Genomic DNA, 18,087 nt, shown 5'->3' with positions numbered 1-18,087 from the left:
GAAAAACATAGGTTGAATTATCACCCATAGTCAAAACACAAAAGTCAATTAGTCAATTCGAATACTTATTTTTGTCAAATTTTGAATAAAATAAAGAACTTAAAATAATAATTTAAATGATTTGTAATTGTGATTGCACAAATCAATGCTAATTTTGTCTAGTGAAATAAACTTGATAACATTGTTAGTCGATCGATTATCGTGTTAACTGGCTCCGCTGAAACAAATTGTCGCGTTGCTAGTTCTGCTACTCGCCTATGAGTAAAACTTATGTGGTCAAATATTCCAAAAGTTAAGTACTTACCACACTTTTGTCGATCCATTAAAGGTTGATATTCTTTAGACTGTACTCCTTGTAGCAGTATGCTGTGCTGAGAAAGTATTTTGCTTTTGTCAGCAAACTTCTGAGCAAAAGTTTCCTCGAGAGAACGTAGCATCTCACGACACATCGAAGATTTAATCATATTGGAAATTTGTGGTGGTTTCAAAAGGAGGGTAAAATTATGCCATTTTTCTGGAGCAATTTTGCAAAACAAAAATGTAAGATTCGAGGAAGTCATTTTTATTTAAACTAAATTTTCAATTGTTTGTTTCGGAGTTTCGCCATGAAACTTATCCCTCCTTCGTCGGAGCGGCTCCTCAGAAGCAGCCCCAATCTCGACCGGTCGCGGCTGCTGCAGCTGATGTTGGATTTTCCCGGTTTATTCGGTTCGGTCCAGCCCGCCAGGCGCTAGCCAGCTCCGCATCATGGCATCATTCCGAATAGCCAACTTTAGTTGACAAATGACGATTCTTAAGTTATGTGGTCCCGTACGGCGTTTCCGATCAAGCATCGCTTCACCCGGCTCCGGCTCGTTCTGCATAAATGCGCCGATGAATTCGACTGACCGGAACTTGAAGACCAGCCCGACGTTGCCTCGAACTTTCCATCTGATTCGGCCAAATTTTCACAACATTACAAAGAAAAACATTTGTTTACATGCTTGACACGTGATTTTGATAGATGATTGACAGATCTCTGGGCTTCGAAATTTCTTACTTCATCTGGTAACACCAAAACCGAAAGTATCGCATTCGAACGAAAACAAGAATACCTTTTCCGAATTCGATCGAAAGTATCCGTTCGAACGAACGACAGATACGTCGTAAACGAGAATAAGGGTGATCCTCGTTGAGGACTGCGGATAGTTCTCATAGCTCTATATTGACGAAAAATGGATTCTTTGCCATAGATTTCGACGGCTTTACTCGCGTTGAAATTCCACTGCAAAATACACTGAGAAAAGGTCAACCTAGCATCCCTTAAAATAAGCGCGCGGAGTTCTCACGAGATCAACGGTACTGTTACCCTTGATCTATCATGAGCAAGACCTCTGATATGTTAGATAGGGAGCACTTTCGGAGTGAAAAAGAGAGAAACGCACTGTTTGACGATCAAATATTTCCTAACTGTTTATTTCTAATAACACCACCATGAGTGTGTTGTTATTCATCTCATCGATTGCTTCGATGAGATGAATCTCAACATTCCTCCTCAACACACGCAGTTCACCGCTCAGCAAAGCCCTGTGCCGGACCACGACCATCGCCTTCAGCTTACCGACCCTCTTCTGCTTTCGCTCGACGACCATCCTTCGGCCCACTCGATGACAACCTTCCTGCGGATCTCTCGAAGACCAACTTCCGTCTGGCCCGACACCCTTCTTGCTACCGATGCCGTTTCTCACGGCTCACCACCTGGCCTCCAACTTCACGACCTTCCGGAATAACGACTTTTCAAAGCACCTGTCCGACGACCTCCCTCCCGTGTCTCCTGACTTGCCGACCTCCAGCTGGCTTCCCGGCCTGACGACCTACCAGGCTCCTGGTCCGACAACCTCACACGGTTCTGGATCGACGACATTCCTCTGGATTCCCGGCGCTGACTTGTCCTCCCATTGGCTTCTTGCTGGCTGGACACCACTACAGATTCCTTTCTTCTCCTCCTTTGCACACGTGCTGGGCCCATAACCTGAAGATAGGGAGCACTTTCGGAGTGGAAAGGAGAGAAACGCACTGTTTGACGATCAAACATTTCCTAACTGTTTATTTCTAATAACAACACCATGCGTGTGTTGTTATTCATTTCATCGATTGCTTCGATGAGACGAATCTCAACATGATGTGTTTAGAGTAGTTGTTCAACCCGACGGTGAATATTTCTAAGAATCCTAATAGTTTGCAATTAGGAATAATGCAATAGGTCGGCTAATGATTTACACTAAGCCTTAAAGCACTGCTTAAAGTTCACTAAGCTACTTTTCTTGGGTCTAACCCGAACTGCGGCGAAGCTTTCCTTAGAGGATTAGAGATCAATTCCGATTTACTACGTTTCACGGCATTCTACCTCGATTTGTGAAGACCATCTGTCCAGATATCGTAATATCGGAGTCATTTTCTCGCTGCATATCCAAAGTGAGCTCTTTCTGCGCCCCCGAAGACGATATTCTCGTCATTGATGAATTCAACATGCCCGGTTTTAAGTGGTGCCCCAACCATGGTAGCTTTTTGTATCCGGATCCTGTGCGCTCTACATTCTCAGCACCATCATACTAGACTAGACTCCCTGAGTACGGCAACGTTGCGTCAAATTAACAGAGTTACAAACGAAAATGGCCGTTGGATTCTGCTTCGTTAGCTACGGGTATCGTGATCGATGGTCGAACAGCTCCTGCTTCGTTTGTTAGGGCAAACCAACATCATCCCGCTTTGCTGGTCTCGCTCGAGGTCACTGGATTGTATGCTTCTGTCGAAAAACTAGCACCTTTCCATCTCGACTTCAAGAAAGCAGATTTCGATATCATCTCCCATATGCTGGTCACCGTCGACTGGGAATCTGAACTCGATCTAAATATTGAGTCCCAATGCTGCGGCTGAAACCTAGCATATCTTAAATTACGTTATCGACTGCCACGTGCCAAAGGGCACGACATTCGAGAATTTGCGGACTCCCTGGTCCCCCTTACGAAAGAACTGCGTCGACTGAAGACGGCGAAGAGTTGTGCCCTTAGAAATCACCATAAACTGAAAACCTTCCAAGCTAAGGATGTATATCGAAGACTGAACTCCGCTTATAAAAAAGCCAGTAAACGTTGTTACCAAAATTATCTTTTCTGTGTACAACGTAACCTCAAGTTCAACCAAAAATCGTTTCCAACTCAAATGTTTCTGGATGGCAACACTGCAAACTCTGATTACGGAATCGGAGATCTATTTTCGCTCAAAAATTCTCGAGTACCTTTGCTACTGCTTCAACATCCCCAGAATATGTGGAGCAAGCTGTTAAAAATGTTTCGCCACTTGGCTCCTGCATAGGCACGATTGAAGTAGAGGATTCAGTCATATCTAAAGCAGCGACAAACTCAAAAATTCTCTCTAGGGGGATCGGAGAGATATCAACAACTATAGAGGAATCTCCGCTTTATGTGCAATCTTCACACTGTTCGACTTAGTCGTCAGGGATCCGATTTTCTCGTACTGTAAGCAAAATTTTGCAATCGATCAGCACGGTTTTATGCCCAAACGCTCCACGCCAACTAACCAGTTGACCTTCACCTCCTAGGTGCACGAAAGTGTTTGCTGCAAAGTCGAAAACTGACGCCATGTATACCGATTTGTTAGCAGCACTTGATAAGGTGAATCACGATATTGCCATAGGTAAGCTGTGGACCCCTACTTGGCTGGTTCCGCAGTTACTTCACTGGACGCAAATTGACAGTTCGCGCAGGAGACTCTCTCTCCAGCCAGTTCTTTGCCTCCTCCGGTGTGCCCCAAGCTAGTCACCTAGGACCGATTATCTTCTTAATCTATCTTAACGATGTGCTCTCACTCCTAGACGGCCCGAAACTTGTATGTTATGTTATGCTGATGATCTTAAACTGTTCTACACCATAAATGGTCAGGACGACATTGAACCAGTTGAATCTATTTGCACAGTGGTGCGACATCAACTGCCTTCCTCTTTGTCGCAGTAAAATGTTCAGTCATCAGTTTCTCACGTAGGCGGCAACCTTTTAGCGCGGAGTACTTCTTAGGAGATAAGTCCACAAGTCCACGAGTAGACCACATCAATGATCTGGGCGTAATACTCGACCGTGAGCTGGAGTTCAAAACACATACGAACTACGTCGTCGATAAATCTTCTAGAAGCCTCGGATTATTATTTCATGGGGCCAAGCACTTCAAGGACATGTACTGTCTGAAGAGCCTATATTGCAGCAAAGTTCGATCCATCTTCGAATACCCAAGACCCGTTTCTCTTGCCAAGCTACGAACATCGATGTCGTCTCATAGACATGGATACTCTTCAAGCCCGTAGAAATGCAACCCGAGCCTCTTACGACGTCGATCTACTGACATCGCGAATCGATTGTCCTACGCTACTGGAAGCTATTCCTGTTAGTGTGAGACCTCATGGCCTGAAAAAACCAAAACCTTCAACTGTATGTACCCATTCTATTGAACAACTTTGGGGCCAAAAGTGCTGTCATCAGTGTTATGAAAACGTTCAACCGCTTTTCCGAGCTCTTCGACTTTGGCGTATCGAGGGATGTTTTCCGAAAAAAGCTTTAAGTTATAATAATCGTTAGTTAGATGTGAATTTCGTCTAATATTCATTTTAATTTTAAGTCATCATTTGGACCTATACTTGGCCTGCTGATTGAATAAACAAACAAAAAATAACCAGGGTCATTCCTTCCTACACTAGTTAGCACGACCTCCGCTAATTATACGATTCGGATCTCACGGAAGGTGCCATTGTCCGCTATCTTCAGAGAGCCGAGATGGAAAAATTCGACGACAACTTCTGGCTCCTTCCCATCTAACGTGGCGTTGTTGCTGCCACATAGACGGGATCGGTCGGTTCCGGACTTGCAGTCCAGTGTGAAATTCGTATTTGACGTTTTGATTTTTAAAACAGTCATTTCGGCTTCGCATTTCAGCTCGCGGTAGATCTCCTCCACCTCAGATGATCTACCGATTAAAGCAAATATCATTAAAAAACGGAGCACTTCTATGTCATCGGCAAAGTGGACAAGCTGACTGGATATGTAGAATATCGTGCCTCGCACTACACCCATTGCTCGTTGACGTGAACACCACGCTAAACACCATGCAGAAATACCATCGCCTTGTTGAAGCTCCCTCGGGATTCGATTAAACTCAAAACAGCACTGGATTCTATCTGTCATTGCCTTGCTCAGTCTCGACTGGTCAACGTCCCGAGAAAGCCTTACTGTTCCATAATTTTCCATAGGTCGTCATAGTCGATCGAGTCGTTTGAGGTCTTGAATACAGTCGATGAATACGATTGTATGGACTTGATGTTCAAGGTATTTTTTGAAGCTATTGTCGCAGTGTGACTTTCATACTTCCATACGTGACGATGTTTCTCTCGTCGATACCGAGGTTCCAAATAGTTTCAAACCCTTCGATGTGTTAGGGTATGGTAACGTATGTATATGTTGACCCATTCCACCACTTCCAGTAGATTTTGTCTTCTAGGGTGATGGCCATGATGTGATGATGTTCCCCGATTGCCCTAAACACTACACTCAGAAAAATACTATTATGTATGCCATAAGATTCTCTTATGAAGTGGCGCCATAAGAAAAATTTATGAAATTCATAAGATTGTCTTATGACGCGAATGAATTCTGAAGATGAACGCCTACTTCAATGAGAGGTTGTTGCTTTTCATAAGAGACTCTTATGGAAACAGTAAATCACTTTCTAATAAGAAAAAATCTAGTTATTTCATGCTGAAAACATTCACTTTATTGTTTGCCAAATTTGTTTAAAACTAAATTCTTAATGGTCACCATCAGCAGTGCACCAACAGACGGCTCCATCAGTTTTTTTTTGCCGCATCTTAATCTTCGACCTTTCGTTTTTTGGCGATCAGCTTGCTGAAAAGTAAAGAAATAATGTATTTTTGTTTACTAATATATTAAACGTTCATACCAAAAACATCAAATCGGACTTACCATTCCGGAGATAGCAATAACATTTAACATTGAAGGAAAACTATAATAACTATGAACTGGCGATTGTTTCGTACTGTTAGATGATGAAAAAAACTGATGCTATGAATGAATATGTTCATTATTTTTTCACAATGCCGTTTCTTCTATTTTTCATAAGAACATCGTATGAAAATTGAAAGAATTTCATAAGACTCTTATGAAACATTATTTTACACTCTAAAAAGCGGTTCATAAGATGCATCTTATGAAAATTATAATAAGAATTTTCCATCTATATATAGATGTGAATATTAAAATAGAACATCTTGGCTATCACAACTCTGGTTCTTCAGATTTGGTTATTTTGTGGAAGAGAACTTTTGATACAAAGATTGCCAACTTGTTGTTGAACTTCAAGGCAAACTTTAAGGTTATTTATTTCTGATCAACGGATCACATATTGATCCAAATGATTACTTAAAATTAAAATTAAAACCAAAACAAGTCTAATATGGGGTTTTCAAGTCCCTCATCAATTTTCTTCGGAAAACATCTCTCGAAACGTCGAACACAAAAATAATGCTCCGAAAAACGGTTGAACGATCGCATTGCACCGGTGAGGGCACTGTTAGCTCCGCAATTGTTCAGTAACGTTGGAAAATCGATTCGTGATATCAGGAGATCGGCGAAGAATGACGCACATGTTGCATGTCTGCGGGCTTGAAGGGTATCAATTTCTATGAGGCGGCATCGATTTTCGTAGCTAGACAAGCGAAAAGGGTCCGCCAGTTCAGGTGTCTAAGGCAGTATCGCAAGAATCGTCGCTGAGTAGCCTCGAGCCGATCGACACCGTTCTGGTAGAAGGGGCACCAGACTGCGATGCGTATTGAAGGATGGAACGAACAATGCTGCAGTATTAGCTTTTCAGGCAATACACGTCCTTGAAGTCCTTCGCCACTCTAAAAATGAAACTGAGACTCCTAGATGTAAGTAGTTCACGTAGTTGGTGTGTGCCTTGAATCTCAGACGCTGATCTAAGATTACGCCAAGATCGTTAATATGGTTCACACGTGCGATGGGTTCGTCTCGAAGGAAGTACTCCGCAATTAAAAGCTGCTGCCGCTTACGAGAAAAGCTTATGACTGCACATTTTCTGCGGATTAATGGCAATCATTTAATGTCGCACCAATCAGCGAATAGTTTGGGGCCGTCGAGGAGTGACAACACGTCGTTGAAATTTTTAATTAGGAAAATAATCGGTCTTAGATGACGACCTTAGGGCACATCGCAGGTGGCAGGGAACTGCCTGGAAAAGGTGTCACCCGTTCGAACAATCAATTTACAGCCAGTTAAGAAACTAGCGGAATCCGCCGAGTATAGTACCACAGAACCCTAAGCGTTCGAGTTTTCCGATGGCAATTTCATAGTTCGCCTTGTCGAATGCAGCGGACATATCGGTATAGATAGCATCTGTTTGAGAATTGGCAACAAAAAAGAAGTTAACGTTTGCAAGTTACTTGTCAGACTACCAATTCAAATAGTTTGGCAATTGAACTTAAGGCAGAGATTGCACCGTAATTGTTGTGTGAAGAGATCGCCGATTCCAGAAACACGCATGAAGGTATACCAGGTTCTTTCTGCTGACTATTTACGTGTTTCCAAAACGATTTCGTGCAAGACTTGAGGTTACGTTGTATTTCCGAAGGGCACACCTATTGCCGTCTTTAGTCGTAGCAGTTCAGTTGTGACCTAGAGAATTCGCATATTTCCACCGCTAGAGCGTTTTGGAACGTGGCGATCGATTACATAATTCAGAGTATGTGAGAAGGTTTCAGCGGCAGCATTGGGATTTGATAGATCAAATCAGAGATGTCGTCAAAGTTAGCGTTTTTGAAGTCGTGGTAGAAGGTTGCTAGTTTTTCTACAATAGCGTTCAGGCTAGCGATGCCAATTGAGCAGGGTGATGTGGGACTATTTTAACAAGCGATGCTGGAACGAATTCGATGGTCGTTAAACGAGATCCATAGTTGGCAAAGCAGAGGTCCAGCGTACGACCGTATTCGTCCACCACTCTGTTAATCTGGCGCAAGGTCGCTGAACTCAGGGAGTCCTAAATGATGATTGAAGGCACCAAAAAAGTAGAGCTGGCTGAGTCCGAGTCGACTGGATTCTTCCGCATATCGGTAGTGCTAACAACTAAGGTTGAGCGTAACAAGTCCTTTTGAAGAAACCAGGCGGTCTGTCGGTTGCTGCAGTTAGCTTCTTTCGTGCTGCGTAAAAGAACAACCTAACTATAGTGATCCCATAGGCGTCGGGGGACTTTCGAGTAGAGTGTGCCCGATGCTACGAGTTAATATACAAAGATATGGCAACACTTTCGGCGTAGTGGATCTCTGGGGTACGCGACGTACCACTTGGTTGCCCGAATCAATGAATATACCTCTTCTATTTGAATCTATTTATGCATGGTCGCACTCTATGCAACTCTGTATTGTTAAGCGATGTCTCTCTAACACTCTGACTAGCACTCCTGTAGTTACCTGCGTCCAAGTGAGGTGATTATCTTCTCTATCGGAAGGCTCAATGCATTAATCTGCGTTCTAGTTTCGGGAGAACCTTCTCTTAGCTGAAGTGAAATCTGGTTCGTGCAGAAATAGCACTTGGCTTGTGTCTTGTCCCTAGAGATATCCTCCGCAAGTGTCTTTGAAAGCTTCGGACTTGGCCCGAGCTAGGGCCATCTCATCGGATATCGGGTTTTCTTTTGGTCTCAGTCTTAAATTTAGAGGAATGCCGTCACCCAAAATGTTCTCGTGGGAGGTTCAATGTTATTTTTTGTAAGCTAAGATTTTTAAATAGAAAGCTTATCTTAAATAGTACTGACAAATGTTTACCAGAAGCTTTCAAGGCTTAAGTTAATTGTTTACTAACATTTGTATTTAAACAGCAAAAAAAATCTAATATTCCAAATTTTCGTTCCTTCTTGCAGGAGCTTAAGAAGCACAACGTGGTGGTGGTGGTTCGCGTCTGCGAGCCCAGCTACAAGATCGAGGAGCTGGCCAGCCAGGGCATCGTGGTGCGGGACCTGGCCTTCGAGGATGGCACCTTCCCGCCGCAGAACATCGTCGACGAGTGGTTTGAAATTTTGAAGCAAAAGTAAGTACCCCGATCGGTCGCGAAGAGATTCCGATGCGTTTCCCTAGAGGTCTTTGCGTGAATGTAAAGTGGTAGCTTTCTTTACAGATTCCACGAGGATACGGAGGCGTGCGTGGCCGTGCATTGCGTGGCTGGACTCGGCCGGGCACCGGTTCTGGTAGCGCTGGCGTTGATCGAACTCGGTTTGAAGTATGAGGCGGCCGTCGAACTGATTCGGGAGTAAGTCCATGTGTTGCGAAGCCGTTAGAAGACCGTTTGACTTAATTTGGTTTTCTCTTTCATTTGCAGCAAGAGGAGAGGTGCTATCAATGCCAAACAGCTGTCATACTTAGAGAAGTATAAGCCCAAGTCACGACTAAAGCACAAAAATGGTCACAAGAATTCGTGCTGCGTGCAATAAAACTATCAAAAATCCCACCAGTTAAAGTGTTCATTTTAAACAAAGAAAATCTTTAAGAAAACGAAAAAGAAAGCCGATAGCAGACAGAGTGTGTTAAGAAAAGAAGCAAATTGTGCAGGACGCGCGCTAGTCTTTTCCCAGATGGAGCCAGCATAGCGCGAATCGTTCCAATAATCGTTAGATCCGGGTCCTTGAGAAGAGCAAAACATACCTATAATTCTAGACTTAAATAGGAGAAGCGAAACGGTCTGTAAGTCTGTTCGGTTACGAGGTGAATGTTTCGGGAAAAAAAGTCAGAGATCGGCAGCTTCTTTACCGATATGGTTGGTCAGTTGAAAGTAGGTAACACGATCGAGAATAAGATTGACGTCGTTAGAGCTGTCGGTTAAGGGAAGAAACACAACCCGAAGGAAAACACGCAAACATACATTAACAAACTGACAGCAACCACTTGCAAAGTGAAAAGCAAAACCGAAAGGGGAGTCAAGTGAAACTTATAAGGAAAATTATACACGTAACACTAAATCTAAACAGAAGAAATCCAACTAAATAAAATAATTGAATATATTAAAGAAAACTAGTAAAAAACAAATAAACCAAGATAAACAAATGCTTATCCCATTATTGTACGAGTATATGAATTATTGAAACTGGAAGAAGCATGATCACTTTTTTAAAACCCAACAAATGAAACAGCAACCACAAACGAGCAAACTGACAGCACACTGGTCTGGATCACCACATACACTATCTTATTTATTTACTTAGCGCAAACTTACAACGGGACTTGAATCATGTGAGCCTGAGAAAGGCAAGGAAATGGTTTGAAATTGAAACCACAACGCTGAAAGGGGGCTTTCGATTCCATAGATAAAGCTTTATTTTACAATTGCTGTACGAATACTTTGTAACGTAGGGTTTGTTTTCACGATTGTGGCAAGTTTTCTGATAAATTTTTGACCAGTCGGAGTTATTCGAGCAATTTTGAATACCTAGTAGTAAATCGTTTTTTTTTCGGTTTAGATCACATTTTGTTTAAACGATTATGAAGAATAATAATGCCGCAATCGATTTTAGTTTTCCGAAACAAGATTGTAAACTTTTCTTGAGCTGATAGTTTCAACAAGAATTTGTCTTTATTAAAGAAGTGTTAAATTTTAGACGATTTCTATCATTATCCGTCAGCTCATAGGAATTCGCCAAAGTTTGCAGAATTTCAACGCAATATTATTTAGCAGATACAATCAGTTTAAGTAATTCGATTGACGCAGTAATGATGTTCCTCGACAAATAAATCAAAAGTGTTCAGTTAAAAGCTTTGCAGTTGGTAACTTAGCTAATAAAAAACGGTATCAGCTTGTATCTAAGCACCATTTGCTACCGGGATAAGTTTAAATTTACAGCTCTGATATTTATTTCGGAAACATTCAACAAAACCGACACAATGCGTTGGTTTCGTCAACACCAAATATTCTTAATACCAACGAAAAACAAACACAATAGCCCAATTTATTGTCCAGCATTCAGAAAAGCTGGCTGACTTCTAGTTAAAAGGAAATTAGAACGAAATATTTATAACCTAGTACAATTCATTTAGTTAACATATACATAAAAACATAGAAGAAGTATGTATACTTACAATAAGTCGAAGCCCCCTCGCAGCTTTTCTGTTTCAAACTTTTCATGTCAGGTGAAAATGATCGGTTTTGCCTGAGATAGGACCCAAGAAAGTCGCACTCGAGAAACACTCCCGAGAACTGACTTTACATAAAAACTAGGCGGGACAGGTTGATGTGACTTCTAATGGGTTCAGGATTTATCCGATATTTCCGAGAGAATAAACAGTGTGAATGTTCCGTTTTCAAAATTCGCTTAGGTCAACGATTATTTTTCACTTTACTGATCTCTATTCGATTGACGACACACATATTCCGTATTCTGATATTGATGTGCTTTGCTCCCGTGATGAAAGGAAAGATAAAACCAAACAATCAAACGGTTGCAACCTATCTAAACGAAGCGTATTTTTATCTAATCGAAAGTAAAAAACATCATATTCATAGACGATATCAGCATATTGATTGAGAGAGTATCGGGGAGAGAAATATATTTAAAACAACAAGATGAACATCAACAAAAACAACAACTAATAAGTATATAGACGAATAAAAAGATTAAAAGTAAACCAAAATAACCAAGAAATTCGAATTGATCCTTGCATGTGAATGTTGACTTACTATAAGTGGCCGAACGTTTAGGATGTTAAAAAAAATTGATCTTTTCGTTTTGTATGTCAGCTAATTCAAAAAAACAAGTGCATTGTATGTCAAAATTCAGCGAAATGCAGCTGATTTACGACAACAATAGATTTCCCAGTGACCAAATCTGCTGTATTCGCAGAATGGTATCGTACAGCCATTCAAAGAGAGTCCAGATTTGCCTTCAGTAATTTATTAACGGAAGGTAACAAAGAAACTAACTTCTAAATTATTGATCAGCAATAATGACGAAAGCCCATTTATCTTTGGATCTACAAACATATTTACATATTTATTGAACTCTCGGACACAAAGGACTAAAAAAAGGATTAGAAAAAGAAAAGACATATTGTTCAAAGATCTCAAAGTGACCCTTATAGGAAAACCAAACAGTTTCTGAGTCGGACAAGAAAGGTGAATGTTTTGTGACAGGAAGAGAGACACTTATTTGGAAACCTTCTGTAAGAACATTCCTGAATGTATTATTGTTCAATTTCATTTAAATTTTGATTCGGAAAACCAGAATTGTTCTGGAAGCTGTTGGACTTTGTTATTGAACTGACCTATTGATATCTTGGTTACATTTCAATCAGAGACATCTAGTTACAGGAATTACATACTTCGCGCTGTGCATTTGATTAAGAAATGGTCCGATTATTTTCTGCCATAAACATTGAAATTCTCTTATTTCTGCGAGTATTGTACGTAACTCTTTGTGTCACGTCCAATCACCAATTTTCTGTTGCAAACTCAGAAACGTGAAACTTTTCTACACCAAAAAAAAAAAAAAAAATAAAACAAATCTTTTCTCCGTTCAAGGAAATAGATTCATCTTTCGGAGCAGGTTGTCCGCCTTCGGAAAAACATTCAGCAAATCTCGCGCGAGATAATTTTCCTCATCTCAGAAGCAATAATTCTTGAAATTTAAAATCAACTTACGGAAAAACGACAATTAATCATTTTCCAATCTCGACGATTCAGTCCTATTCACCTGACGTTTGAACGGCTTTTTTCCGATGGTCGTTGTTGGAAAGCTCACTTTCCAGTGTCCCCATTCTTTTTCGTGGTCCTCAATGATCTTCCGAAGCAAACAAAACGCGAAACTCTTTTCCACATCATCAGAAAACTTTCTGCTGCGAACGAATCAATGTGCAAAGGAGCGACATCTTTCGGTCGGATTCTAAAAATATGAAGCGATTATGCGCCTGAAAGTCGGCCGTACCACAGCTCGTTGTCACTGATTTGAACACTTTACACTTGACCCACTAATATCTCTCCATCACATTTTACACGCGTAGAGAACTGGACAAGACGAGGAGAAAAGTAGTAATATTAGTGTTTATTGTAGTTTACTACTCGGTTCCAAATGAATCCGAACTTTTCGGTTTTCTGATTTTATCAACTTTTTTCAGAGATGAAGCTTTCTTAAAAGTTTAAAAACAGATCAGGAGACCTTTCATACTTTTGCAGAAGGTGAAATTTTGAAACCACTCTTTAAAATTTCGTATTCGTTAGCTGACCATAATTACATAACTGCCACATGTATTATTACGAAAGTTCCCACGTGTCTGTGCGACACTTATTTCAATTCCATCGACAAATTATTGTCGTTTTAAAATTTGAGAATTTATGTTTTTTTGTGTAAGGAACTCGGAGAACTGCGATTTTATCATAAGAATCTTTCATAGGTTGACGCAGGAAAAACTCACTTTTCGAAGCTGTATGTGTGTTCAGTTATGTGACTATGGGCCAAAGATTCCTTCTGCTTGATAAACAATTATTTTAACCTTCCCATGCCGTTCGGGTCAATATGACCCGAAGCGCACATTTAAAATCTCTTATCTTCATTCCAATATACTGAAGAACTTGGAATTTTGACTGACCAAGTATGTTCTATGAAAATAATGATCAAATTAACGTCAAAAAATTGAAATTTGAGTTTTGAAAATCGGTTCATTGGAAAATGAAATACAGCTAAGCAAAGCAAAAATTGGATATCGTTTTTTTAAGTTAGATTTTTTTTCTACCGGAAGATCTGAGATAGCGGTCAAAACTTTCATTGGACCCCAACATATCTATACACTGTCGGAAAGATGGATTCTTGACGATTTCAAACATCAATGAAACACTTAAATACAGAAAAGCTGTCAAAAGTTATGAGCATTTTAAAAATAAAATTGATTTTTCGGACTTTTTACTTTCTGAACCAGTTTCTGTTAACTTGGTAATACATATCGACTTTATTTTAAAATTTTGAGTAATGAGAACAAATTACCTACACAATGAATATAATATCATTAAAATCGGTTAACATTTACAGTCAGGAGAACGAAATCAAACTACAACTCAAATTTCCCCGAAACGGATATTTTGCGAACGGCATGGGAAGGTTAAAACCGTAATCGTTAACAAAGCTGTGAACTGTTTTAGACCGCTACTACACAAATGTTAGGCAATTTCCAAAACAATATAAACAAAAATCACTACGACGAAACGAAAATCCATGTTTTAGAAACCTCTATTTTGGTGTACATCCAAATAATTATGAAACAAAAACATACATTTAAAGAGTTATTAAAACATATATTAAACGAAATAACTGAACCAATCCACCAGAATAAGGGAAGGAGCATGATCATCCTATAAATGAATGTGCTGAAAATCATTTTTCTTCTAGGCAAAAATTAAAAAATAACAGATACGAAGTGAAAACGGTGAAAAAGGAAAATTCGTTTTCGAATTCCTTCTGCATTTTGCAGGGCCACCGGAGAGGAGAGACCGGGTAGATAGCGAGCAGGGTGTTGTGTTGAGCAACGGTTTGCGAATCCCGATGGGTGGGAGAAAGCGACTGTGTTCGGAAGAAAGTAGAATAAACCGAAATCCCTGCAGAGAGATCCTTCACTTATTTAGGCGCGCCATATTGGTTAACTGGAGGAGGAAGTTGTTTCACTGAACTGAGCCAAAACCTCCATCCTGGTAGTTCGTTGCGCACAATTGCTTATGTTGCCGCGCGCAGGAAACCGCACGAAGACAAGAAACGAACAACAAAAACACGCATGTTCCAACATTTCCCTTCCGCGGGAGAGGGACAGAGTGAGAGAGAAGAATCGAAAACATAAAAGAAAAAAATAAAAAACCAAGTCAATCGCCATCAACCATCGCGCCCTCTCACCTATAAGCATCTCATAAACACCCACATCTTCATATTCATTAATAAAACATACATACAAACATATGTAGTCGCAATTTAAGCTAGCAAGAAAATAACAAATGAATGAAAACAAGAGCGTTTTTCTCATAAATAAACAAATCGAAATCCACACATCTCGCGATATGAAAATGAAAGAAAACAACCACACTATATACAACAAACATATATAGCAAATAGATGAAAACAACTAACGCAAAATGAAATCATTAAGTCACAAACTCTCTCATACACGAAGAAGAAGAGAATAAGAGAATCAACTAAACAAACATATTGATATCTAAATGAATGACAGTATAAGCAGTAAGTAAGAGTATCCGGCTAACATCAACAGAATAATAAAGAAAAAAAAACCACAATATAAATGAAAGAAGAAGAAGCGAGAGAGGTAAGCTGAAGGTGAAACAATATTATATTGAAGTAATAGATATTGTAATTTTATGAGAAAAAATAAATAAAGACGTTGTGTCTTATTTGTGTCTCATTTCTAAAATTGTCAAACTTGTCAGTTCGTATTTGTCGGATTTGAAAGAAAGGTCCTCCAGTTCAAGTTTTATTTTTTATTAATTTTTTATCTTTAATTTTGGATGCGAATGATTTTTCATTTCTCTCCGTGTAGGCGTTACATTCGGCTTTATTGAAGACACAAACCCGTGTTACCTTTTCAGATATGTGTACAAGCTAGGAAAGTTGTAACCAACATTGCACACAAGCTCAGTAACGGTTTGATATCGCATGCATGCATCGAATCAGCTGGGCTGCGGGCTTGAATCGATAATTTGTTTGTTTTCATTCTGCGGTACACGTGCGAGGCGGTCGACGACAGTCTGTTTCACAACAAGCTTTAGATTTAAGTAAGAATTTAAGTTAAAACCATGTTGAAACCAATCCTAAACCAAATTGGAACGAAACGGGTAGTGCTGGCCAGCGGATCTCCCCGGCGCCAGGAGCTGATTCAAAACATTGTAAGTAGTAACGTTGTTATTTCTAAAGTTTTGCATTCACGATTTTTACTATAGAGTTCAATTTTCTAAATAAAACAAGTCTCATGCAAATTATTTAAGCTGTCAACAAATTTCTGGAACCAATTTGTTTACCTTGCGTTGAACGTTTTTGAATAATTTTTTTTACATTTGCACATCAAATTGTCATTTGTAACACGTAAGTAATAAATTCAGGATTCTCGAGGCGGTTTTGATGAATCTGACTCGTTCTAGTTTTCATGAAAATTGTAACAGGCTGGTTAAAAATCGATGAATTTTGCTAATGGTTTTGTAGTTCTGAATTACTCTGGCTGGAAAATTCATGCTTCTTGCATTTCGCAACAAGAAAGCACTATATACAGTAGGCTAGATGCTGACAACTGACAGTGGAGGAAAAATCTAGAAAAGGGAGCATGGAAGCCGTAACGGAAGCTCTCTTCTGCACCAGGATTTCGTGAGTGTAGTCAAAATTCTGTAAAATGTTTGTGAATGTCCATGAAATTCACCCGATTACCGTCAACTGGGGCAACATGCAACACTTTTCAACTTAAATGGCTTCTAAAATCTTAATGCTTACAGATAATCATACCTCTTGTACATCAAAAGTTTTAAGGTTGATGGGACACCAAACTGACGTAATCAGAAAAATTATTGGTTTTACCAGTTATTTTTAAATTCACAAAAACATGCAATTTTCACCTTACTAAGAGAAAGGGGTAAGTTGCAACAAAATCTGTAATTAATGAAAAATCAAATAAAAACGTTTGAAAATTTAGAGTCTTTGATACATTTGTGATGTCATAACGTATAAAGCACCAATTGCAGTAATTTTTGGTTTTGTTCGAATGAAATGTTAAATTTTTTCTGTCAAAAATGTTTTTAAGAAATCTCCTGCATACATTTAGGGGTTAAAAAATACTTCAAAATATTCTATTAGCTTGAATCATGAAAATAAATTTTAGGGTGGATGACATTTTAGTGTTAACAAACGCATAATGCAAAACAATCATATCCCAGCATATGGAAACGCGGTTTATGAGATTTTGTTCTGATTTGCATTTTGTTGCATTGAGAAATTCATTAGCACAATTTCAACCACTAAATACGTAGTTAGCACATCAACGCAGACACATATAGTAGACCCCATAAGAATAAACTCATACAATCAATTTTCTCAGTTTTTTGATCGGGTACCCACTCGAGAACATACGCGTTCCATATAGAGGATAAGTTTTTCAACAATTATTTCGGGAAAACTATTTCGGAAATTCCATTTGTGCCCGACGTTCTGTAGAAGATATCACTAACGAACTTGATTTACACGGGGCTTAGCTAATTAACCCACAATACTTTGTGAAATTACCGAGAACAAAGTCAAAACTGTTTGTTTACCTTCTGTGGTAACCCGAGCAAAAGATAAAGCACAATAAAGTTTCGCCGAAACAGAAGAATATTCTTGACGGTTGAGAGCTAATTTCTCACCGTAGTTGGTATGGCGGGGAAGGATCCAGACCCACACTCAGAAATTTAAAAAATATTAAAAATATATTTCTCAGTGAGAAATATCCCAGTAATTACACCATGAGAAATATCCGTGTGCGTAAAGAGGGAGAAACGTGAAAATACCTAAAAATTAATTGTTTGATATTTTATTTATTTCTGAGTGCACCAGATGATCGAGGTTCACTTCCTCCGTGGATGGCCAATAGCAAAAATGACGGTGTCCTCCGCATATTGCTCCTGCAAGCGGTATCCGATAACGTCGAAACCGAACCAGCACTCCCTCAAAATCCTTTTTTAATATCGATATCAGTCGAAGCAGTTGTCGGCTACGGAAACCGTCACATTGTTTCTGCTGCCAAAGAAGCAAATGGTAGTCGTTACGTTCTGAGAACCCAATCACCGGAAATCTATACCAAGTTGCTTAAAATGACTCACCTCGTAGATACTGACCGAACTCGCGTTGAAGTAGTGGACCACCCCACTCTACACTCAGAAATAAATAAAATATCAAACAATTAATTTTTAGGTATTTTCACGTTTCTCCCTCTTTACGCACACGGATATTTCTCATGGTGTA

The 18,087-nt window shown here is 39.7% G+C and overlaps 2 protein-coding genes across 4 annotated transcripts in view; both read left to right on the top strand.

Moving 5' to 3' along the window:
* LOC129744605 (PRL-1 phosphatase-like) overlaps window positions 1–14,374 on the top strand; it is a 61,238-nt gene extending 46,864 nt beyond the window's left edge. For 2 of the 3 annotated variants that reach the window (XM_055737222.1, XM_055737221.1), the window contains exons 4-6: window positions 8,992–9,158; window positions 9,234–9,377; window positions 9,447–14,374. In XM_055737222.1, coding sequence (XP_055593197.1) covers window positions 8,992–9,158; window positions 9,234–9,377; window positions 9,447–9,558 — 423 coding nt within the window. In that variant the 3' untranslated portion in view covers window positions 9,559–14,374. The remainder of the gene's footprint in view (window positions 1–8,991; window positions 9,159–9,233; window positions 9,378–9,446) is intronic. The other variant, XM_055737223.1, reaches the window with a different exon arrangement.
* Window positions 14,375–15,815: 1,441 nt separating this feature from the next.
* The window catches only part of LOC129744603 (dTTP/UTP pyrophosphatase-like), a 28,649-nt gene continuing 26,377 nt past the window's right edge, over window positions 15,816–18,087 (top strand). The window contains exon 1 of the mRNA XM_055737218.1: window positions 15,816–15,989. Within this exon, the coding sequence (XP_055593193.1) occupies window positions 15,900–15,989 (90 nt within the window). The 5' untranslated portion in view covers window positions 15,816–15,899. The remainder of the gene's footprint in view (window positions 15,990–18,087) is intronic.

The sequence above is a fragment of the Uranotaenia lowii genome, chromosome 2 (genome assembly GCF_029784155.1).
Source record: "Uranotaenia lowii strain MFRU-FL chromosome 2, ASM2978415v1, whole genome shotgun sequence".
NCBI lineage: Eukaryota > Metazoa > Arthropoda > Insecta > Diptera > Culicidae > Uranotaenia > Uranotaenia lowii.
Note: the sequence above shows the minus strand (reverse complement) of the source record. Positions and strands in the feature narration are given on the sequence as shown.